A 25,048-nucleotide genomic window follows, 5' to 3' on the forward strand; every position below is an offset into this window, starting at 1 on the left:
ATAAATAACTATATACGACGTAGAATAGTTCCATATATGTGCCTCTCAGTTTTTTGTTGACCGAACCAAATGAATACCAATCGTTGAATTAAGATTCAAACCATCGATAGAAGGCTATATATATGTCAAGAAGAAGAGAACAACTTCATCAATCACCTTCAAACAACAAACTACAATTGAAAAAGAAAACACTGCATCAATATTCACAAGCCTGCAAAACAAGATTAATCAAGTCATATCCAAAATGACAAGCACCCGTGTTGCTTTATGCTTTAGCTTGACATTCCTCTTCTATGGTATAAATATCAATACTCAACTACATCAATTTTTCATATAGTTGATCAATTAATTTATTTTGCTTAGTTAATAAATTCAGTTGCAGTAATAATATGATCCTGATTTTGCATTTGTTTATGTAGTGGTTGGAGGAGCTAAGGTGACATTCACAAATAGGTGTGAATACACTGTATGGCCAGGAACATTAACCGGAGACCAAAAAGCTCAACTATCAACAACAGGTTTCGAGTTAGGACCTGGAGCAACAACTTCGGTGGATCTTCCATCACCATGGTCGGGTAGATTTTGGGGCCGAACTGGATGCTCCGACAACAATGGAAAGTTCAGTTGTGCCACCGCTGATTGTGCCTCTGGTCAAGTCGGTTGCAACGGTGCTGGTGCAATCCCACCAGCAACATTGGTAGAAATAACGGTAGCAACAGACGGGGGACAAGACTTCTACGATGTGAGCAATGTGGACGGATTCAATGTGCCAATGTCTGTAACCCCACAAGGTGGCAGTGGTGACTGCAAAACCTCCAGTTGTCCGGGGAACATTAATGTTGTGTGTCCTTCTGAACTCCAAGTGATAGGTTCTGATGGGAGTGTGGTTGCTTGTAAGAGCGCTTGTTTGGCTTTAAATGAAGATAAATATTGTTGTCGTGGAGATTTCAATACAGAAGAAAAATGTCCACCCACGGAATACTCTATGATTTTCAAGAACCAATGCCCTGGTGCTTATAGCTATGCTTACGACGATAAGAGCAGCACTTTCACTTGCTTTGCAAGACCCGATTATGCCATCACCTTCTGCCCATCAAATTAAACTCCACGATCAAACAAAATATGCCGTCTTAATTCATTTATGTATTTGTCTAAAATAAAATAAGTGCATGTATACAAATGAAACATATACACACACATTTGTCATGTAATATAAACCACAAGTATTTTCAATTATTATTGCAGTAATTTTTTTTTTATAATTTATTGTCTTGATGGGTATATTATATAGGTTATTCTCCTTATGTCGTCATCAGCATTTAATCTTGTCCTTTTTTATAATTGTGTTCTTATTTTTATCCTTCAATACATTTACGCAAGTCTATAGATTGGGCTTTACATAATATTGTAAACAACTATTTTCTAACATTGAAATTGTTTTTATCATCTTTCTTCCAATTGTCGTGTATTGAAAGTATCGATCTTTTGTATCGATACTCTTATTTATGTTCGTGCGTTGTTGTAAAACATATGTTTTCTACCTCGTTAGCATTGATGTTACATATCATCTTCGCCATGAAATCCTTGTTTCTTTTTCTTGTGCTCGCTTTTTCTGGGTTTCTCCTTTTCAAACTTTAGACATTCTAGTCTGAAATGTCCTCGCTCTTTGCAGTCTTAAGAGATTATCTTCTTCCTATCAGTGTTGTCCCTCTTATATTCGTAATTTTTTCTTGAAAATATCCTTTGATGTTTTCATCTATTTGCACCTAAACAATGAAGTCTATGAAAATGAATGATAGCTCGTCATTTTTCCAATCTTCACTTTTGTCGCCAGATACTTCTTTATCTATTTCTATTTGTAGAGTGTTTTATGTGTAGCCTTTTCTTCTACACTTTAATTAAGGCTAATGAATTTGATTTCTTTACCTATTGCTAGTCCATCCTATTGGACTTGAACGATTTTACACCATATATGCAGTGTCAAAAAACAAAACAATGAGAGTATTCTTCAGTCAACCTTACTATATACTGTCTTCTAAAAATTTGGCTTGTAATCAAGCCTTTTTTTGGACACACGCCTTTGCTGGATCGATTAGAGGTATTACAAAAGTTGTTAAAAAATAAAATGAGACATATTTTGTTAGGTAAAATTTAATATATTGTCAAGGTTAATTAGGATCTTCTCCATTTCTTAAAATGAATGAAGAGATCCATTTGATTGAGACATTGTAACAAAAAATAATAATTATGGTGGAATCCACTATAAATTTGTTGTTGTCGATATTTCTATCAATTATTTTGAATATATCTCTCTCTCCAAATGGAACACTTGATATTTTTTTAAGAAATTGAGAGAAACGTCATAAGCATAACTCAGTTGGCAGAGTCAATGTATTGTTATATGCAGGGGCTGAGATTCGAATCCCAGACACCTAACTTATTCATTAAACAAAGTAAAGGGTGAATGTTTATTGAAAGAAAGTAAAAGGAAAATAAAGACTTTTTATTGAAATAATACTTGAAATAAACAAAGTAAAGGGTGAATGTTTATGGTGGAGAGCTACTCTATTTATAGCTTTACAATCGACTTAGAAACTAAGCAACTAAAAGGGTAAAATAGTAAAGCTGCAACAGGGTAACTTGGGCCCGAAGAAAAAGCAGCAAAAGTGAATCTGGGGACGGGCACGGCCGTGCCACATGTTGGCACGGGCCGTGCTAAGCTTCTGACTTTGGGGGAACATATTTTTGTCCCGTATCTTCGTATTCTTGCGCTGTATTTGCTCCAGTCCTCTTTCTTTCGCTCCAAGGCACCTTCCACCATATATTCATTCCTAAAATAAAATAAAAGACAATTTAGAGTAAAATATTCTAAAAGGAAATAAAATGTAATATAATTAAATCAAATCTTATTTAAAACTAAACTAAATAAAGCATTAAAATATACTAATCTATGACTCATCAAATTGATAGTAATCTCTTCACATTTGAATAAGTATGAATGAATGAATGAATGTAGTTTACCATTAATCGGATCGATCCCGGATCCGAGGTAAACGAGTATGCATGTATAGGTTAGAAACCTTTCATGAATGTTAAGACTATGACTTTATGAATGATGTAGGTGTCATGTCTCTTGTGATCCCGTTAGGTTGGATCTCAATGGGTTCTCTTTATGGGAATGGGATAAGCTCTGCAAGGGGGGCCCGCATGTCATTGAGTAAGTAAGACGTATGTGTCGTGAGAACGGGATAAGCTCCGCAAGGGGCCCGCACGTCACTGAAGGAGGTATGGGATTGTACTTGGGGCTACTCCACCCTGGGGCTCTCCGTAAAATGAATCAAGATATGATTGTTTGTTCAACGCTAACATAATGATGAATGAATGATATGACTATGTATGATATGATTATGATGATGATATGATGTTAGCCAAGAGCAAGTTATGAATAGAATGAAATATGAATGTATACCGATGACGATCTTAGGTTTCCCTAATCGTCCGGCTTAGGACCGTGTCATGAATATGTTATGTTATGTCTTGATGCGTATATCGTATCTTGAGTTAGCGGTTCTAGGAACCCTTTACCGCCATGACACGTATGATGATAGTAAGACCGATGACAAGTAAGATGAACCTTGACGGGCCTAGTATGCACTACCGTCTAGGAAAGCAAGTCCCCACACACGTATAATCAACCGCCAGGTTGTATTGTAGACACGTGGTGACCGTAGGTTTCCCCCGTGGTTGCCTATAGCCTAGGATTAGGTGGAACTCACTGAGACATTATGTCTCATCCCAATCCTTATTTGTTTCAGATAAGCAGGATGATATGCAAGCTTGAAGCCGTATGGATATTTCATCGAGTGCGTGTTCGTACCTCCGCATGATGTTATGGATTTCAAGGATGCATTTTCTATGTATGGACGAGATGTTTTGTATTTTGATTGTATGAACTCAAATTGTGGTATAAATATTCATTCGTATGTATTTTATGTTGTAAATTTTTAATGTATCGGGTACTAAAGATAACGCGCATGTTAAACTTCCTAGATACGTTAAGTATGGGCGTTACAATTTCCGTCCTTCCCGATTTAAAAGATTAATTTTTGCATTTACCCAGGGAGGATACCTTATTAATACCAAATGTCTAACACGGAAAAAATTAAATTACAAAATTTCAATAAATTCATTCAACTTCATGGGCAACAATAAATTATAAAAGATCATTGGAGACCGGCGCAGAGGATACATTGTTAATACCAAAAGTCTAACACGGAAAAATTAAATTGCACAACTTCAATAAGTTTATTCAACTTCATGGACAAGAATAATTTGTAAAAGATGAATGGAGACCAAATTTTGTCCCTCGCAAACCAATCATCCAAAATCCTTGACAAATAGTATAAACATGCATATTAATCCCCGACAATTTTCATATCTTAGACAAATTAATTGGTAACTCGTTGTAATAGAGAGACTAAATTATGTCAGAAACTGATTTGCTTATTTTTTGTCATGAACTAGATGGACTTGCGAAAATATTGTTAGGGATTAAATCAAATCTTCACTCTAAATGAAATATATAAATAAATTCTTTAACATAATTTGTTTTTCTTTATTTTCGTCAATAATATACGAACATGGGACCAAGTAAGTACTACGTAAGATTTGATTGAGACATTTCCAATGCATGGAGGCTAAATAAATAAATAACTATATACGACGTAGAATAGTTCCATATATGTGCCTCTCAGTTTTTTGTTGACCGAACCAAATGAATACCAATCGTTGAATTAAGATTCAAACCATCGATAGAAGGCTATATATATGTCAAGAAGAAGAGAACAACTTCATCAATCACCTTCAAACAACAAACTACAATTGAAAAAGAAAACACTGCATCAATATTCACAAGCCTGCAAAACAAGATTAATCAAGTCATATCCAAAATGACAAGCACCCGTGTTGCTTTATGCTTTAGCTTGACATTCCTCTTCTATGGTATAAATATCAATACTCAACTACATCAATTTTTCATATAGTTGATCAATTAATTTATTTTGCTTAGTTAATAAATTCAGTTGCAGTAATAATATGATCCTGATTTTGCATTTGTTTATGTAGTGGTTGGAGGAGCTAAGGTGACATTCACAAATAGGTGTGAATACACTGTATGGCCAGGAACATTAACCGGAGACCAAAAAGCTCAACTATCAACAACAGGTTTCGAGTTAGGACCTGGAGCAACAACTTCGGTGGATCTTCCATCACCATGGTCGGGTAGATTTTGGGGCCGAACTGGATGCTCCGACAACAATGGAAAGTTCAGTTGTGCCACCGCTGATTGTGCCTCTGGTCAAGTCGGTTGCAACGGTGCTGGTGCAATCCCACCAGCAACATTGGTAGAAATAACGGTAGCAACAGACGGGGGACAAGACTTCTACGATGTGAGCAATGTGGACGGATTCAATGTGCCAATGTCTGTAACCCCACAAGGTGGCAGTGGTGACTGCAAAACCTCCAGTTGTCCGGGGAACATTAATGTTGTGTGTCCTTCTGAACTCCAAGTGATAGGTTCTGATGGGAGTGTGGTTGCTTGTAAGAGCGCTTGTTTGGCTTTAAATGAAGATAAATATTGTTGTCGTGGAGATTTCAATACAGAAGAAAAATGTCCACCCACGGAATACTCTATGATTTTCAAGAACCAATGCCCTGGTGCTTATAGCTATGCTTACGACGATAAGAGCAGCACTTTCACTTGCTTTGCAAGACCCGATTATGCCATCACCTTCTGCCCATCAAATTAAACTCCACGATCAAACAAAATATGCCGTCTTAATTCATTTATGTATTTGTCTAAAATAAAATAAGTGCATGTATACAAATGAAACATATACACACACATTTGTCATGTAATATAAACCACAAGTATTTTCAATTATTATTGCAGTAATTTTTTTTTTATAATTTATTGTCTTGATGGGTATATTATATAGGTTATTCTCCTTATGTCGTCATCAGCATTTAATCTTGTCCTTTTTTATAATTGTGTTCTTATTTTTATCCTTCAATACATTTACGCAAGTCTATAGATTGGGCTTTACATAATATTGTAAACAACTATTTTCTAACATTGAAATTGTTTTTATCATCTTTCTTCCAATTGTCGTGTATTGAAAGTATCGATCTTTTGTATCGATACTCTTATTTATGTTCGTGCGTTGTTGTAAAACATATGTTTTCTACCTCGTTAGCATTGATGTTACATATCATCTTCGCCATGAAATCCTTGTTTCTTTTTCTTGTGCTCGCTTTTTCTGGGTTTCTCCTTTTCAAACTTTAGACATTCTAGTCTGAAATGTCCTCGCTCTTTGCAGTCTTAAGAGATTATCTTCTTCCTATCAGTGTTGTCCCTCTTATATTCGTAATTTTTTCTTGAAAATATCCTTTGATGTTTTCATCTATTTGCACCTAAACAATGAAGTCTATGAAAATGAATGATAGCTCGTCATTTTTCCAATCTTCACTTTTGTCGCCAGATACTTCTTTATCTATTTCTATTTGTAGAGTGTTTTATGTGTAGCCTTTTCTTCTACACTTTAATTAAGGCTAATGAATTTGATTTCTTTACCTATTGCTAGTCCATCCTATTGGACTTGAACGATTTTACACCATATATGCAGTGTCAAAAAACAAAACAATGAGAGTATTCTTCAGTCAACCTTACTATATACTGTCTTCTAAAAATTTGGCTTGTAATCAAGCCTTTTTTTGGACACACGCCTTTGCTGGATCGATTAGAGGTATTACAAAAGTTGTTAAAAAATAAAATGAGACATATTTTGTTAGGTAAAATTTAATATATTGTCAAGGTTAATTAGGATCTTCTCCATTTCTTAAAATGAATGAAGAGATCCATTTGATTGAGACATTGTAACAAAAAATAATAATTATGGTGGAATCCACTATAAATTTGTTGTTGTCGATATTTCTATCAATTATTTTGAATATATCTCTCTCTCCAAATGGAACACTTGATATTTTTTTAAGAAATTGAGAGAAACGTCATAAGCATAACTCAGTTGGCAGAGTCAATGTATTGTTATATGCAGGGGCTGAGATTCGAATCCCAGACACCTAACTTATTCATTAAACAAAGTAAAGGGTGAATGTTTATTGAAAGAAAGTAAAAGGAAAATAAAGACTTTTTATTGAAATAATACTTGAAATAAACAAAGTAAAGGGTGAATGTTTATGGTGGAGAGCTACTCTATTTATAGCTTTACAATCGACTTAGAAACTAAGCAACTAAAAGGGTAAAATAGTAAAGCTGCAACAGGGTAACTTGGGCCCGAAGAAAAAGCAGCAAAAGTGAATCTGGGGACGGGCACGGCCGTGCCACATGTTGGCACGGGCCGTGCTAAGCTTCTGACTTTGGGGGAACATATTTTTGTCCCGTATCTTCGTATTCTTGCGCTGTATTTGCTCCAGTCCTCTTTCTTTCGCTCCAAGGCACCTTCCACCATATATTCATTCCTAAAATAAAATAAAAGACAATTTAGAGTAAAATATTCTAAAAGGAAATAAAATGTAATATAATTAAATCAAATCTTATTTAAAACTAAACTAAATAAAGCATTAAAATATACTAATCTATGACTCATCAAATTGATAGTAATCTCTTCACATTTGAATAAGTATGAATGAATGAATGAATGTAGTTTACCATTAATCGGATCGATGCCGGATCCGAGGTAAACGAGTATGCATGTATAGGTTAGAAACCTTTCATGAATGTTAAGACTATGACTTTATGAATGATGTAGGTGTCATGTCTCTTGTGATCCCGTTAGGTTGGATCTCAATGGGTTCTCTTTATGGGAATGGGATAAGCTCTGCAAGGGGGGCCCGCATGTCATTGAGTAAGTAAGACGTATGTGTCGTGAGAACGGGATAAGCTCCGCAAGGGGCCCGCACGTCACTGAAGGAGGTATGGGATTGTACTTGGGGCTACTCCACCCTGGGGCTCTCCGTAAAATGAATCAAGATATGATTGTTTGTTCAACGCTAACATAATGATGAATGAATGATATGACTATGTATGATATGATTATGATGATGATATGATGTTAGCCAAGAGCAAGTTATGAATAGAATGAAATATGAATGTATACCGATGACGATCTTAGGTTTCCCTAATCGTCCGGCTTAGGACCGTGTCATGAATATGTTATGTTATGTCTTGATGCGTATATCGTATCTTGAGTTAGCGGTTCTAGGAACCCTTTACCGCCATGACACGTATGATGATAGTAAGACCGATGACAAGTAAGATGAACCTTGACGGGCCTAGTATGCACTACCGTCTAGGAAAGCAAGTCCCCACACACGTATAATCAACCGCCAGGTTGTATTGTAGACACGTGGTGACCGTAGGTTTCCCCCGTGGTTGCCTATAGCCTAGGATTAGGTGGAACTCACTGAGACATTATGTCTCATCCCAATCCTTATTTGTTTCAGATAAGCAGGATGATATGCAAGCTTGAAGCCGTATGGATATTTCATCGAGTGCGTGTTCGTACCTCCGCATGATGTTATGGATTTCAAGGATGCATTTTCTATGTATGGACGAGATGTTTTGTATTTTGATTGTATGAACTCAAATTGTGGTATAAATATTCATTCGTATGTATTTTATGTTGTAAATTTTTAATGTATCGGGTACTAAAGATAACGCGCATGTTAAACTTCCTAGATACGTTAAGTATGGGCGTTACAATTTCCGTCCTTCCCGATTTAAAAGATTAATTTTTGCATTTACCCAGGGAGGATACCTTATTAATACCAAATGTCTAACACGGAAAAAATTAAATTACAAAATTTCAATAAATTCATTCAACTTCATGGGCAACAATAAATTATAAAAGATCATTGGAGACCGGCGCAGAGGATACATTGTTAATACCAAAAGTCTAACACGGAAAAATTAAATTGCACAACTTCAATAAGTTTATTCAACTTCATGGACAAGAATAATTTGTAAAAGATGAATGGAGACCAAATTTTGTCCCTCGCAAACCAATCATCCAAAATCCTTGACAAATAGTATAAACATGCATATTAATCCCCGACAATTTTCATATCTTAGACAAATTAATTGGTAACTCGTTGTAATAGAGAGACTAAATTATGTCAGAAACTGATTTGCTTATTTTTTGTCATGAACTAGATGGACTTGCGAAAATATTGTTAGGGATTAAATCAAATCTTCACTCTAAATGAAATATATAAATAAATTCTTTAACATAATTTGTTTTTCTTTATTTTCGTCAATAATATACGAACATGGGACCAAGTAAGTACTACGTAAGATTTGATTGAGACATTTCCAATGCATGGAGGCTAAATAAATAAATAACTATATACGACGTAGAATAGTTCCATATATGTGCCTCTCAGTTTTTTGTTGACCGAACCAAATGAATACCAATCGTTGAATTAAGATTCAAACCATCGATAGAAGGCTATATATATGTCAAGAAGAAGAGAACAACTTCATCAATCACCTTCAAACAACAAACTACAATTGAAAAAGAAAACACTGCATCAATATTCACAAGCCTGCAAAACAAGATTAATCAAGTCATATCCAAAATGACAAGCACCCGTGTTGCTTTATGCTTTAGCTTGACATTCCTCTTCTATGGTATAAATATCAATACTCAACTACATCAATTTTTCATATAGTTGATCAATTAATTTATTTTGCTTAGTTAATAAATTCAGTTGCAGTAATAATATGATCCTGATTTTGCATTTGTTTATGTAGTGGTTGGAGGAGCTAAGGTGACATTCACAAATAGGTGTGAATACACTGTATGGCCAGGAACATTAACCGGAGACCAAAAAGCTCAACTATCAACAACAGGGTTTCGAGTTAGGACCTGGAGCAACAACTTCGGTGGATCTTCCATCACCATGGTCGGGTAGATTTTGGGGCCGAACTGGATGCTCCGACAACAATGGAAAGTTCAGTTGTGCCACCGCTGATTGTGCCTCTGGTCAAGTCGGTTGCAACGGTGCTGGTGCAATCCCACCAGCAACATTGGTAGAAATAACGGTAGCAACAGACGGGGGACAAGACTTCTACGATGTGAGCAATGTGGACGGATTCAATGTGCCAATGTCTGTAACCCCACAAGGTGGCAGTGGTGACTGCAAAACCTCCAGTTGTCCGGGGAACATTAATGTTGTGTGTCCTTCTGAACTCCGAGTGATAGAGGTATTACAAAAGTTGTTAAAAAATAAAATGAGACATATTTTGTTAGGTAAAATTTAATATATTGTCAAGGTTAATTAGGATCTTCTCCATTTCTTAAAATGAATGAAGAGATCCATTTGATTGAGACATTGTAACAAAAAATAATAATTATGGTGGAATCCACTATAAATTTGTTGCTGTCGATATTTCTATCAATTATTTTGAATATATATCTCTCTCCGAATGGAACACTTGATATTTTTTTAAGAAATTGAGAGAAACGCCATGAGCATAACTCAGTTGGCAGGGTCAATGTATTGTTATATGCAGGGGCTGAGATTCGAATCTCAGACACCTAACTTATTCACCAATAGTTTTAAATCTTAAAATGAGAGCTTTGTCATCCATTACAGTCCTATCCGACTAGAGAGATTAGAGATTAATACCAAAAGTCTAACACTAAAGAATTAAATTACACAACTTCTATAAATTCATTCAACTTCAGGGGCAAAAACAATAAATAAAAGACTGCGGATTAAATTTATTCCTCACAATTTTCTGGCACATCAATTCAATCCCTAACCAAAAAATAAATCCATTGTAATCCCTTACATTTTCTTCCCGGAGACAAATTAGTCTTTAACTTATTGTATCATAGGGACTAATTTGTCCCCTGATATAAAAATGTCAAAGACTAGTTTGAGCTTATTTTTGTTAGAGATTGGATAGGTCTAGGAGAAAATTCTAAGAGACTAGATTTGATCTTCACTGTAAATAATTATATGTTTCAAAAACCAAAAAAAAACTACATTGATAACTGAAAAATTGCATAACTATACTCCTTTCGAAACAACTTTTAACGAATATTGTCCTAATATATACTCATAATTGTAGACCGAGGAAGTACAAAAAAAAATTGATGAAAAAGGGTGTACAAACATCAATTAGGCTTTATGTTAGAAAATATATACAATTTGTAATTCTAAATTCAAAACAAATAAGGTAATTATGTCTTTGTACCAAAACCGTAAACCAATAGAAAAACCGTAAACCAAAGAAAAACCGTAAACAAATAAGATAATTATTCAACAAAATAAAAAAACCGTAAACCAAATCAACTCAAATCGCAAACCATAAAAACACCACATTTGATTTTTATGTATTCAGATCATTTTTTGATTCAATCGCATAGTTTGGATCGACTTGCGGTTTGTATTTTAGCAACCAAACCAAACACCAACATAAGAGAAACACTAACTAAACTGATTTCACCCAACCTAGTACTCATAGAAATTCAATTGAATATTTTTTTTTTACTAAGACATGTTTTTTCTCATGTAAGTTTCTTCTATGCTTTTGATTTTAAAAATGTATTTATGTGTTTTAACTTAATTTAATTGCATTTTTGTATATATGTTTATGTTAGATATATCTGGAATAGTAGAAATTCAATTTGAACTTTTAGAGAATAATAAAATATTAGTCTTTTGCATTTTCTTACCGAAGAGAATTGAAGTTTTAGAGAATAATAAAATCTTAGTCTTTTGTATTTTCTTACCGAAGAGAATTGTTTTTTTGTCCATGTTTTAATTTTGTACGCCGACGAGAACATTGTTGAATGAAAATAAAATTGTAATGTTGGATCAAATTTGAAACATTGTTCAAGATAAGTTGATTTTAAAGTTGGAATCAAAAAAATGTATTGTCTCGTAAAAAACCGCAACAATCAAACTAACCCAAACCGCAATGGTTTGATTTGGTTTGGTTTTTAATTTTGAAGGTCAATAAAACCAAACCGTATGATTTTTTATCATGCGGTACGAATGACCTTTAGTCATAAAACTGAACCAACTGCATGACAAACATCTCTAAATTGTATGCGTTTTGAGGGCACAAAATTGCAATAACTTTCAGTATTGCCAAATATATGTACAACAGACAATGAAATGAATACATAGATCACTCTATATTTCCCAGAGTATGTTTGCTAGTTGTTTTCTTGAATTGTAGTGGTCCAATCACATTGTGCAGGTTGTTGGAATTTAATTTTTTTATAAAATATAATATTCTAAACACAATTAACCTCGTTTACTTAATAAAAACAATCTCTTATTTTTTAAATTTATATTGAATTTTACTAGACAACAAAAAGTTGATGATAGACACTTAAATTTAACAATTGTTCACATTTTCTGAAAACAATAAAAATACCAAAATTATGTTCCATTATTTCCATTTCGAGCAATGCTATATCTCTAGAAAAATAACATCAAGAATTCTTCAAGAATAAAGAGCAGTCAATCACAATGCACTAATTGCCACAATTCAAGGAGGTGTGGCTGAAAAAGAGAAAGTGAACAAATAAATCATGCAATTAAAACTTGTCAGCTGTGTCTTGAAAAATGATTGATGCTATTTTTATAGAGAAATAGCATTTTCCATTTCCACAAATGAACTAGGATACGCTCTTCTCATCATCTTAATTGCTCACTTAAAGAATCTTACATTTTTTTAAAGAGAATCTAATATTTGATAAACTAAGGGATTCAATGAGTTGAGGGGTTAAAAGTGCATAGTACAAATCCTGACATGGTAAAAATAAATATAACAAGTAATATACTAACATTTTTCGCATTAAAAAGATTATTATATGTTCTTGATTTAAAAAAAAAAATTGATAAAAAATATGTAATATTGTTCCAAAAAAATCCTCAAAAAAAAATTAAAAAAAATGAAAAATTTGGAACAATTTTTAGAAGAAAAAAAAATATTAAAACATAAGTGTTGGCTCGCCCTAGTTTTTGTTTTTATTTTTATTTTCCTTCCATAAATTGCAGCAAATGCAATGTATTTCACAGGCCAATTGGAATCATCAAGTGCAATCTCCAATTGATCAATGAATAGAACAAATTTATAGTTGAAAATGTGAAGGACAAAAGTAGAATTTGGAGGAAACGTAGGAGTATAAGGACTAGGGGAGGACTGAAAAGGTACGAGTATATTTTTCAATATATGTCCTTATGCATATTTGAACAAGCATGAGAAATGAGAATCTAAATTTTCACTCCCCGTTTAGCAAAAAAACAAATACACACTCCGAAGTCAAAACTAAACTTAAATTTCAAAAATAAAATATATTGGACCAAATGTATTATAATTTGTTTATTTATTCATGACTCATGGAAGCAAGTATGGGACTAGTACAATGTATCCAATATGTTTATGTATTTTTCTTAAAATTTGGATTCAGCTTAAGTTAACCATAATAAAATTTTAATAAGGTGACATTTTAAGCCTTATCTCATCTGCTATGATACTTTGTTGGTTTTCCATAAGTTTCTTCAATAACAAAAGATAATTTTATTTGAAATATGTCAGACGATTAAATGTGAATATCTCTCATACGGGATTTAAATATATATTGATTCACTACAATTGTAAGCTAACGAGACTAGCAATTATGTGATGTGATTTGTAAATTAACTGTTGCCTTCAAAATTTATGATATAAAAACTACATAATTGAGGTGTGACTCTTATAATTGAAGAATGATACAAACAAGATTTAAGGTTTGTCTGAGAATGACGAGACTAAAGCGAACTTTGTATGTATAGCGGAGAAAGAAAATATGAAATTAAACAACGAAAATGCAACTGTATGAGGATCAATTTAGGATGAAATCGCGACCAATGAATCGTTGGTACTGCTCAAACAAAATTGCAGATAATTATTCAATATTTCTAAACAAAATTGCAATGAGGAATCATATATTGGGATTCCAGTTAAGGATTAATTAGGGTTCTTTTGTAAATTTTAGACAAAACTCCACTTTGTTTTTCGCCGTTAAGGATTCTAATTAAGTATTAGCGTAATGAAGCCTAGAGAAATAGGTGTTGAAGAGGCAATATATTGAAGAGATGCGGTGGCCTATGCTGGTCCCCTTTCTAGTTTCGTCCTTACGTCCTATTGTACCACTTTAGCTTAGTGTGATCTATCATTGACATTCTATAAATAGTTAAATACTTGTAAGGTTGTATCTTCACACGTGAGAAATCAATGCAATATTCTATGACTTTTCTCTCTTTTTCATTCATTTTTCTTTGTTATCTTTCAACATTTTATTCTGCCAACAGTTACCAATTTGGAAGACACAAATACACCGAGACAAAAAGAGAGAGAATGGATTTCAGTGTATTGAGAAAAACGATTGAGGAGGTAGAACTTGTGGATGGTCATGCCCATAACTTAGTTGCGGTTGACTCCAACTTTTCTTTGATTCATGCTTTTTCTTTAGCACATGGTGATGCTGTTGCTTCAACACAATACTCTCTATCCTTCAAGGTAAAAAACATTCTATGCTTTTTTAGCTCCCTGTTGGAACAAAGTTTTCTTTGTTATCTTTCAATACCAGCTAACTTGCACGGAAATATTGGTAAATTTTGATTGGTTATTTTGTGATGGCAGAGAAATCTAAGAGATGTTGCTGAGTTGTATGGATGCGAGTCAACTTTGGAAGCTGTTGAAGAGTACAGAAGAATTTCAGGATTAGAATCTATTAGTTCAACATGCTTCAAAGCTGCAAGAATCTCTACTGTAATTTTCGATGATGGGATACATTTGGACAAAATACTTGATACTGAATGGCACAAAAGTTTTACTCCTCGTGTTGCTAGACTTGTGAGAGTTGAACGCCTAGCTGAAAATATCCTAAATGAAGTAAGATTCTTATTCACATTACTTTTTATTCATGCATTTCAGCATTTATATCTATGAAGCATCGACATGGATACCAAACACGATACTCATATATATGTCGATACCGATAATGAGTGTTACGAACAATTTTTCTAACATTTTCTTTAACATTCACTCTGTTATGAGATGAAACACATGTGGGTCACACGCTTTGAAAGTAGAGTGAGACTCATGAGTTTCATCCTATAAAAGGGGCGGTAGAACTAACGGGATTGGTTATAAAAAATCTAGAGAATTATGTATATTCATTTTAATAAAGTCTTTGTACAACCAATTTTTGTACAGAATTATAGTGATATGATTGATTTTTGTAGGACCAAATTTAGACAACTTTCGCGACAAATTATAAGGTCAACACCACTCAAGCAAGTAGTAATTAATTACGTTCGTAGAAGTTATTGTTCAAATTACACAATTGTTCTAGTTATATTATTTTGTATGTTTTTCACTAACTAGTTATATTATCTTATATTTATATTTAATGCTTCCTGAAGGGTTTACCAAATGGATCTTCATGGACTCTGGATTTATTCACTAAAGCATTTCTCTCCAAGTTGGAATCATATCCTTCATAATATTCTCTCTCTACACACAAACACACACAAAAATAAGCTCTTATAGTTGTGCAAAATTTAAAGTTCAATATTCTAGTTGGATTCCTTAGCATGACTGTTACTGTTGCTGATGAAATAGTTGGTTTGAAAAGCATAGCAGCATACTACTTTGGCCTAGACATCAATACAAAGGTGACTAAAAAGGAAGCTGAGGAGGGTCTGCAGCAGGTGTTAGCTGGTGAGTAGAGAATGAAGTGGAATTCTAACATCGTCCCAAGACCAAATAAATAATGTTTAGGCACACACATGTAAAAAAAAAAAAATTAATAATAAAAAGGAAATCGATAAAAAAAATGATTGAATATTATGAGCATAACCTCTTTATGTGTGTAAAACCATAGAAAAATACCTAAATTGGTTTTGATATATGTTTCATGGTATTAATAGTAAGGCTACTGATTATTTTTATAATTCAGTTTTCAAGCCTGTGTTGGTAGCAAACAAAAATCTGGTTGACTACATCTTCTTGCTAAGTTTGGAATTTGCTCAATCCCATGACTTGCCAATGCAACTACACACAGGGTAATGGATTGTTTTATATTGCTACCTTCATTGATTTTTGATCATATTTGGGTGAATTTACCACTATAGTGCTACTCTTTAGTACCTATCACTTAAGATACTAATCTTTTCTTTCTATTGATAATAGCTTTGGTGATAGAGGTTTGAATCTAAGAATGTCAAATCCTCTTTATCTCCACAATGTTCTTGAGGACAAGAGGTTTGCAAAGTGCAGAATTGTTCTTTTACATACATCATATCCATTCTCAAAGGAAGCATCATATCTGGCTTCTCTGTACTCCCAGGTAAAAATGTTAGAATTTCTTCTAATAATTTGTGGGCTGCAATCAATTGTTGGTTTTGGTTTTAATAAAAACGGACTGATGTTGTGATCCATTTGATGATGCTTAGGCCCTAATAAAAGTGATCAATAGATAATGGGCTTTTGGGCACTTAATCTGATTTGTGTAGAAACATAGTGTAGGCCCAAACACTAGGCCCATGATGGGTGGTGCCTAGGGTTGCACGGTTATAAATAGAGAGGCTAGGTCCCCTTTGCCATCACTCTGACTATTCTGCTCATTAGCGGTTTGCCCCATTGAAAACCCTAAGTCCGGAGCATGTGAAAGGTAAAGGAAGAGTCTTGTCTCAAATCTCGGCGAATGCGGTAATCATCGTTTACAAGTAAGTGTGTTCTAATTTCATGTAATAACTCGATCTTGACTATAGATTGTTTACATGTGGTATCAGAGCTATTATTATATGATTTAGAACCCTAACGTTCGATATTTGTAGACTGCATCACATATTTAAATTAATATAAGCGTTGTGCTGCAAATCGCAATTTATCTCTATTGAGTTGTATCAAAATTTGTTTTAAATTTGATTTGGGATTACAATCGCCGTTCCTAGGCCTCTGTTATACCGTATTGTTGTGTTCTTGACAAATCGTTGTTGTCCCAAACTGTATTTTTAAGCTGAATTCATACCCTTTCTCTAATTTTATTTTTGGATTGCTATAAATGAAGAATTCAGCTTTTACGGCATCAAACTTTTATTTAATTCAATTTCAAGTTAAAGTTGTTGAAATTGTGTGCCAACTCAGTTTTAGTTTCATTCAAATCATATATGCTAATTTTCTAAATCCATATTTTGTATTCAACTGTACAGAAAACAAAAATTTAGAAAAGCTTTTAACTCCCCGAATATTTTGTTAGTCACCATTGTTCTTTGAGGGGACTATAATTACACGGTGATTGCCTTTTTTAAATTTTGTTTTGTTGAATTTATGAATATATATGTCGCTCATAGACATATTTGTATTCAATTATAGACAAAAAAAAAAAAAACTTGTGCATCATATACACCGCAGTTAATCAAAGGATGTTTGAACTATCAAACTGGATTTCATTGTAAGACTGTTAGGTGTTGACTCAATATGAATGGGTGCACCTTCTATTCATCTTTTCATGAGTTTCCTTTTCATATGCTCTCGTAGCTTTTGGAATTCTTGTGAACCACTATGTGATATTGATTTTCAATTTCATGCTATGATTTTTTTTTTTGTTTTTGTTTTAATTTGGACAGAATTTATCATATTTTGGCATGAATTGATTGAATCATATGCTATTAAAGTGATATCCTTTTGGATATTAATTTATTTTACATTAATATGGATCGGAAAAGATATGTTTCTCATCATACAATTGAATTCAAGTTCTTAAAGTGGATATGGATATCGATTAATTTTGAGTGATTTGTTTCTAAAGATTTAGAATCAAATCTTTTCACTTTGGCTCATTTTTCTCTAATATCGTTGCCATATCTTGGAATTTGATATTCTTTTCAACCTTGGTATTTTTTTTTTTTTTGGCTGATATATTTATATATATGGTATGTACTTCACGGTGAATTTGCATGTTTGTTTATAACGTTCAACTTTGTTCTCAAGAATTTGTTCTTGTTTTAAGCATTTAGTTTGAAGTTTTGAATTGAAAGATTTGTTTGTTAATATTCAATTTGAATCATTGAAATTGTTTCAATTTTCAAAATTATATGGCTGAAAGGGAAATTAAATATTTTCTATTGTTGTATGTGTTTGATCTTTGTTTATCTCACAAACAATTTTTAATCAAAATAAAGCTACTTGAACAAGAGTTTTGATTATTTTCTTTGTGGAATTTTGGTAAATTTCATTAATCTATATCAAAGATTGTTTGAGTTAAATAATTGTTTGCTCAATTATTATTATTTTTATATGTGTCATAGATGTATTAATATGTGTGAATTTGGTAAATTGATCCAATTTTGTGTGGCTCCTTCTTCTGTTAAGTTTATGGATAGTTTCCTTTATATATGACTATAGTTTCTATTCTATTATTTGAGTGGATTTGAGATTGGTTTATGCATAGATTGAAGTTGCTTTAAAAATATGTTTATCATGATTGAATTACAATTGCATGTGTGGATTCAGAGACAATTTTGAGTAGTCATGTTCAAATTAAGACCATGTATTTTTGTGCTACTCCTTTTGATGTTGTTTTTGTCACTAAAAATTGATGTTATATTTGTTTCTGTTGCCATAAGGTTTGCGATTTTTGAAACAAATTTCACATGTTGTGATTCATTGTGCATGTGCATCTAATGTGAATAAATATTGGCATGATTATTATATGAATATTCCATCATGCATAATTTTATTTTATCTCAAATCCGGAAGAAAACACCATGATTAATATTTTATGGATCAAATTTTGCATTTTCAAAAGGATTTGATTTGATTTTGGTCGATTGATTTGATTGGAAATAATTTCCAAACATTGTTTTCACATTTTTATTTATGGGAATAAATTTTATTTTGTGAAATATGTAAAATCTTTTTTTTTTTTGTGAGATATATATTCCCATGGATGAGTTTAAAATATTATTTGTGAAATTCTCTTTTATAGAAGTGAATTATTCTATTAAAGTGTTGTAATTGTGAAATTACAATATCACCAAATACCAATGTATATGAATTTATTTTGTATAAATTCTATATTGCCTTGTTCTTATTGGTATGCTCGCTTGTGGAATATCATAAAAGTTAATTTTTGAGCAATTCTGAAGGCAATTGAAAACTATTATCCTTGTATTGTATTGATATATTATTGGAGTCTTTCTTTTGTTATACTGGTTTGTTGTTGAATTATGAACCAATTGAGATGACAATATGCCAAATTGTGCGGAACTTTAAGTCATCGAAGCTTAATGACTCTACAAGGAGAATTGATTACACTTTTCGAGGTTAGCCATGATTTAATTAATTTAAATTCTTTTATTGAATTTGATTACACATGTTCCCTTATTTTATAGGGGATGGGCATATCCTATTGGTGTAATATTAACTGACATAACCATTGTGTGATAGAGAATATAATTGAATATTTGTTTGAATGTTTTAAAAATCTTGGATTGATAATCCAACTATCATTCTCTATCAAGTGGGAGAATCTTACATGTCATCAATTATCTATAAATGAGAAACAAATATCCTTTGTTGAAAAATACTCTTTTGTTTATTATGGAGACTTACATTGAGGATATTATAGTCTTTTATTAAATATTCTTTTGTGACTCTTTTGTCTTTTATCCTCAATTGTGGTAAAATTCAAGTCTCATATATTTCTGCTGCGTAGATAATTGATTTAAATCATTACTTGTTAATGAGATTATGAGTTTAGCGGTAATAGTACTCTTCCAAAAGGATAACAGATAATGATATCTTGATTTTCTTCTATGTGCTTTTAACGTACTATTCTACCGCATTGTATCCAACAAAATTATGATGAATGCAAATTGAAACGATATTGACCAGTCTAGATGCATTTAAATGATGCATATTTTTTCTGTGTCATATTTTGACAAGAGTAATTGATTCCTATGCAAAAAGAATTTCTTGCGTTGATATAGGTCGTTACCACCAAAGTGGGACCGCCTCTATTGATTGATTGATGAAATTTCCTTTTGTAGTTTGAGGAATGTTTTTAATTGTAACATGTAGTTTCCTGCCCAAAGGTGGTTATTGCATTTTACAATTAAAAATTTATTTGGGATAAGTTATTGGAGAATGTTTTGAACTAAGGAATTTGCCTGCCCAAAGGTGACAAATTTCTGAATTCAATACATGCTCATTGATTAACTTACCTGAGGTTTTGACTGGGGTTATAACCTTAGTTTGTACATTCTGCCCAAAGGTGATTGTACAATTATATTGGCCTCATTGTGATAGCTTGTTTATTTTGAGCTATATCTTGTCAAAAGATATATTTTGATGCATTCATGTTTTGTCTCGTATATTTCCTCAATGGATAATTGTTATGCTTTTATTATGCATGCTCATTGATTAACTTATATAAGATGGAGTTATTGGAGTATATGTTGAACCAATGAATTTGTCTGCCCAAAGGTGACAATTTCCCAAGTTCAATGTATCCTCATTGATTAACTCAATTGAGGTTTTGGCTTGGGTTTCAACCTTAGTTTGTGCATTCTGCCCAAAGGTGATTGTATAATTATATTGGCCTCGTTATAATAGCTTGTTTATTTTAAGCTATATCTTGTCTTATGACGTCTTATGACATATTTAAATTCATTCATTTTTTTTTCCTTATCAATGAATGATTGTTTTACTTCCATTGAGATCTTAACCGAGTCAAACCGTAAGAAATGGAAGTAAGATCTGGAGTTATCTCTAGGAGAACATGTCTGAACTGAAATAACCTTTTGGTAAGTGGGAGATGACTCACAAGTTAAAGTATCTGACCATAATGGTCTCCATGTGTCAATGAAAAGTTATTGGACGTAAAAATCTGACAATGTTGTAATTTAGGAGTAATTGTGAAGTCAGTGGGAGATGTCAACTTAATTTCAAATTAATATCTAGGAGTAATTTTGAAGTCAGTGGGAGATGTCACCATAATTTAACATTCTAGTTTTGAACTTGTTTTGAAAAATATCTTTCACGTAACCTTCATTTAGGATGAAACTTGTTTGTGTTACCTTGTTGGAGCAAATTTGTTTTAGTTTTACTCTTGAAGGTAGAAAACTAAGTTTGAGTTTAAACTCACATAACCTTGCTTCATCCTTTGTTCATCTATATAAATTGTCTCTAGTAGATGGTTCATGACTCCCTGGATCTTTTGTTGATAGTTTATTTAAGTTGTCTTTGATTTCACATAACCTTGCTTCGTCTTTCATTGTCAAAACTTTTGTTGCTATTAGGTCTAATGTTGAGGAAGACATCCTTTACTTTATGACATAAACACTTGGATCATATTTATTGGGGAAAGGGCTGAGAAATTAATCAAAGTAAATATTCTACCTTTCTTAAAGTTTGATGATCCAGGTACTTGTGTGGATTGCATTAGAAGCAAACTTAATAAAACCAAAGGTTACAACTAGCATTTTTGAACCCTTTGAAATTGTCGAAAATGAAATTAGTGGCTCCCAACTCCTATAATTTATGGTAATGAATTATTTATTACATTCATTGGCTTCCTAACCTTGACATTAATTGTTCTTTTAACCAAATGACTTAGGTTCATTGTTTTCAAGAGTCATTTTGAATAACATGAATACTGTGAATTCTTTTGATGCATTTGGTTAGTGGGAGTTTGAATTTTATATTATTAATTTTTTGATGATGAATTTTTCTTTCACTTATTTTCTTTGATATATTGATGTGAATTTCCATTCAATTTAATTATTGATGATGAGATGAATTCTTGTATATATCAAATATCAAATGTGAAAAAATTATAGCTCAGTGTTGAAGGGATCACTATGCCGGTGATCGACACTATTTTGGAGCTGAGGCATTACATGTGAAAAATTTGAGCTCAATGTTGACAGGATCTTTATGCCGGCTGTTAACATTATTTTGGAGCTGATGTATTATGTGTGAAAATTAGAGCTCAGTGTCGTTGGGATCACTATGCCGGTGATTGACACTATTTTGGAGCTGAGGCAATGTGGTTTTCCGTGGACCGCATAATTTCTCTGGCTTTAAGGCATTTGAGAGAAATCACACAATTTCTTTGGCTTTAAGCATTTGAGAGAAATCACATAATTTCTTTGGCTTTAAAGCATTTGAGAGAAATCACATAATTTCTTTGGCTTTAAGCATTTGAGAGAAATCACATAAATTCTCTGGCTTTAAGGCATTGAGAGAAATTGAGGATCGACATTGAAAATGATAGTATGGTCGATGATCACGTTGACATATCATTTCTTGCTACACTCTACACAAATGACTAGTCGACGGAATTGGTGATATTTGTAACCATGGAAGGTGTTGTATGAATTAAGGATATAACTACCGCCATGATTCGATATCATTCAGTTCTTAGTTGGACGGAGTCTTTATTAAGTGTTGCATCATGGGATCATGTAGTGGCCACGTTAGGAAGTTTGTTATCAGTCCGAGAGTCGTTTTCAAAAATATTTTTATTTTATTTTTCATTATTTTTATTTTAAATACACAATTGATTTTGCCCAAGTGGGAGAATGTTAGAATTTCTTCTAATAATTTGTGGGCTGCAATCAATTGTTGGTTTTGGTTTTAATAAAAACGGACTGATGTTGTGATCCATTTGATGATGCTTAGGCCCTAATAAAAGTGATCAATAGATAATGGGCTTTTGGGCACTTAATCTGATTTGTGTAGAAACATAGTGTAGGCCCAAACACTAGGCCCATGATGGGTGGTGCCTAGGGTTGCACGGTTATAAATAGAGAGGCTAGGTCCCCTTTGCCATCACTCTGACTATTCTGCTCATTAGCGGTTTGCCCCATTGAAAACCCTAAGTCCGGAGCATGTGAAAGGTAAAGGAAGAGTCTTGTCTCAAATCTCGGCGAATGCGGTAATCATCGTTTACAAGTAAGTGTGTTCTAATTTCATGTAATAACTCGATCTTGACTATAGATTGTTTACAAAAAAACTCTACAAATCAGTGACTTGTAGTCGTAGATTTGATTTTGAATTACAAAGCAAGTAACCCAATCTTTATCCTTCAGGTTTACCTTGATTTTGGCTTGGCTATTCCAAAACTTAGTGTGCATGGCATGGTTTCTGCAGTGAAAGATCTTTTAGAGCAAGCTCCATTAAACAAGGTATTCAAAAAGTAATACAACTAAAAATTTGGTATGTAGCAACTCATGAAGTGACAAAAATATTTCGGTCTAATTTACTTCGATGAAAAGCCGGTTTCTAAATAAGTCGCTAAATCAGTCCCTAAATGAGTTTGTGACCGGTTTAAAGATTGATTTATGAAATGCCTATACATCATTACTCCCTAATTTTAGTGACAGATTTAGAAACTAACTTGATATTATTTTGCATCTAAATCTATTGCTAACTTGGTTACTATAGAGCTATATTTTTTGTTGTATTAATTTTTTACCTTCCTTAAACTTTTCTTTAGAGTTCAAGTCGTTTAAAATAATGTAAGGCTAAAAACAACACAAATGAATGTTTTGTTATTTCAAAATGGTTTATCCACACATAACAGAATTTTAATATCCTTTAACTTTGAATAATGAAAGAAAACTTGTACATTTAATGTCTAATAAGAGTAAACTTTGCATTGCAGGTGATGTTTAGTACCGATGCCTATGCATTCCCTGAACTCTTCTACTTAGGTATGTTAACATCAATTTATGTTACCTTATTTTCAAAACTATATTGAAGTGATTTTTTCTACTTTCAAATATTACAAAAGGCATATAGATTAATGTCCTTGAATCAATTGAATTATTGTTGAATGAAATTCTTATAGTGAGAAATGAGTACAACTATCAATTTTTGCTGCTTTCACTCAATCTGTGAAAATTTGCAATTCATCTATATAGTGTGTGAAGATTGCTAGTTAAAATCATGAAATTTGTTTTAACAGGTGCGAAGAATGCTCGCAAAGTTGTTTTCACCGTTCTGCGTGATTCATGCATTGACGGCGATCTCACTGTTCCGGAGGCTGTGGAAGTTGCAAAAGATCTCTTTGCACGAAATTCAATCAACTTCTATAATATTACTAACTAAAATTGATGTTAGTTCACATAATATTTGTGTTAAGACTTCATATTATGTGGTTATTACCTTTGTCAATGATGTTCTATTTATAGAACTCTAGTTTGTTATCAACTTTTAGTTTTGTTCAAGTGTTGGTTTTCAGTTTCAGTTAATGTGAAAGGCAATATTAGCCAATGTTATGTTTCAGCCATATTATAAGAAGTTACTCTTGTTTAAATTTTTCTTATTTTGCAATTACAGTAATTTACAGGTTGAATAATAGCCTAGAGATGTAAACATGTATCATTTGGAGGTAGAGTAACATTAATAAATTTTGTTTTGACATCTATGCTTGTGTGGCGATGAGGTGTACCAAAACAAAAAATTCGAAAAATTAATTAACTTAACGTTTTGGGTCATTAAAATATAATACACCACACATTTCAGGCCCGCCTGGCCGGACAATGGTGTCGTTGCACATGTGATGGTCATGTTGAGTATGTCATCACCCATTTACAAAATTGTGTGCCCTCGAGGGCACACCTTTAAGAGTCCTACCTTCACTATATAAAGTATAAACACTAGTGTTTTTGTGCACACCATCCAATGTTCGACAAGGGAATTTTTGAAACTAGGGGTTCTGTCCAAAATTGAAATTTAAATTATTATGAGGGCAAAATTGTCAATTCGTATGTTTTACCCCTCAAAACCCCCCCAATATGGGGGAACTTTAAAATTGGACCAAGTGAAGCCCTTCAACCTCCTAACTATGGTTTGTCCCAAATTTGATGAGTTTTAGGACAATTGCATATGGTTTAACGGGTATTTTGTAATGTTTTCATATCGATTCATGTAATTCTAGTTTTCTGT

General features: G+C 32.9%; 3 protein-coding genes and 1 pseudogene across 4 annotated transcripts; all 4 read left to right on the forward strand.

Moving 5' to 3' along the window:
• The first annotated feature begins 119 nt into the window (after window positions 1-119).
• Window positions 120-1,262, forward strand: LOC146955907 (thaumatin-like protein 1b). Its single transcript, XM_085724648.1, has 2 exons — window positions 120-296; window positions 420-1,262. The coding sequence occupies exons 1-2, from the start codon at window positions 245-247 to the stop codon at window positions 1,100-1,102; spliced, it is 735 nt and encodes a 244-aa protein (XP_085580774.1). The 5' UTR covers window positions 120-244; the 3' UTR covers window positions 1,103-1,262.
• A 3,562-nt stretch (window positions 1,263-4,824) lies between these two features.
• On the forward strand, window positions 4,825-5,967 carry LOC146955908 (thaumatin-like protein 1b). The gene is made up of 2 exons (XM_085724660.1): window positions 4,825-5,001; window positions 5,125-5,967. The coding sequence occupies exons 1-2, from the start codon at window positions 4,950-4,952 to the stop codon at window positions 5,805-5,807; spliced, it is 735 nt and encodes a 244-aa protein (XP_085580786.1). The 5' UTR covers window positions 4,825-4,949; the 3' UTR covers window positions 5,808-5,967.
• Window positions 5,968-9,483: 3,516 nt separating this feature from the next.
• Window positions 9,484-10,339, forward strand: LOC146955909 (thaumatin-like protein 1a pseudogene; annotated as a pseudogene). Its single transcript, XR_015029378.1, has 2 exons — window positions 9,484-9,706; window positions 9,830-10,339. The product of XR_015029378.1 is annotated as a thaumatin-like protein 1a pseudogene (transcript).
• A 3,359-nt stretch (window positions 10,340-13,698) lies between these two features.
• LOC146955910 (protein fluG-like) lies at window positions 13,699-24,416 on the forward strand. Its single transcript, XM_085724764.1, has 9 exons — window positions 13,699-14,602; window positions 14,726-14,977; window positions 15,511-15,577; window positions 15,692-15,808; window positions 16,047-16,152; window positions 16,280-16,436; window positions 23,188-23,283; window positions 23,763-23,811; window positions 24,066-24,416. Exons 1-9 carry the CDS (start codon window positions 14,318-14,320, stop codon window positions 24,206-24,208), a joined length of 1,272 nt encoding a protein of 423 aa, XP_085580890.1. The 5' UTR covers window positions 13,699-14,317; the 3' UTR covers window positions 24,209-24,416.
• Window positions 24,417-25,048: the final 632 nt, after the last annotated feature.

The sequence above is a fragment of the Medicago sativa genome, chromosome 1 (assembly GCF_051527215.1).
Source record: "Medicago sativa cultivar Bolivia chromosome 1, Bolivia_mono, whole genome shotgun sequence".
In the NCBI taxonomy this organism is placed as follows: domain Eukaryota; kingdom Viridiplantae; phylum Streptophyta; class Magnoliopsida; order Fabales; family Fabaceae; genus Medicago; species Medicago sativa.

What these genes read in the sequence shown, in the direction of transcription:
- LOC146955907 (XM_085724648.1), top strand. Translation starts at nt 245, where the DNA reads ATGACAAGCACCCGTGTTGCTTTATGCTTTAGCTTGACATTCCTCTTC. An exon ending in CTTGACATTCCTCTTCTATG is followed by an intron (nt 297 to 419) that starts GTATAAATATCA and finishes TTGTTTATGTAG; the next exon opens with TGGTTGGAGGAGCTAAGGTG.
- LOC146955908 (XM_085724660.1), top strand. Translation starts at nt 4,950, where the DNA reads ATGACAAGCACCCGTGTTGCTTTATGCTTTAGCTTGACATTCCTCTTC. An exon ending in CTTGACATTCCTCTTCTATG is followed by an intron (nt 5,002 to 5,124) that starts GTATAAATATCA and finishes TTGTTTATGTAG; the next exon opens with TGGTTGGAGGAGCTAAGGTG.
- LOC146955910 (XM_085724764.1), top strand. Translation starts at nt 14,318, where the DNA reads ATGCAATATTCTATGACTTTTCTCTCTTTTTCATTCATTTTTCTTTGT. An exon ending in AATACTCTCTATCCTTCAAG is followed by an intron (nt 14,603 to 14,725) that starts GTAAAAAACATT and finishes TTGTGATGGCAG; the next exon opens with AGAAATCTAAGAGATGTTGC. An exon ending in TCTGCAGCAGGTGTTAGCTG is followed by an intron (nt 15,809 to 16,046) that starts GTGAGTAGAGAA and finishes TTTATAATTCAG; the next exon opens with TTTTCAAGCCTGTGTTGGTA.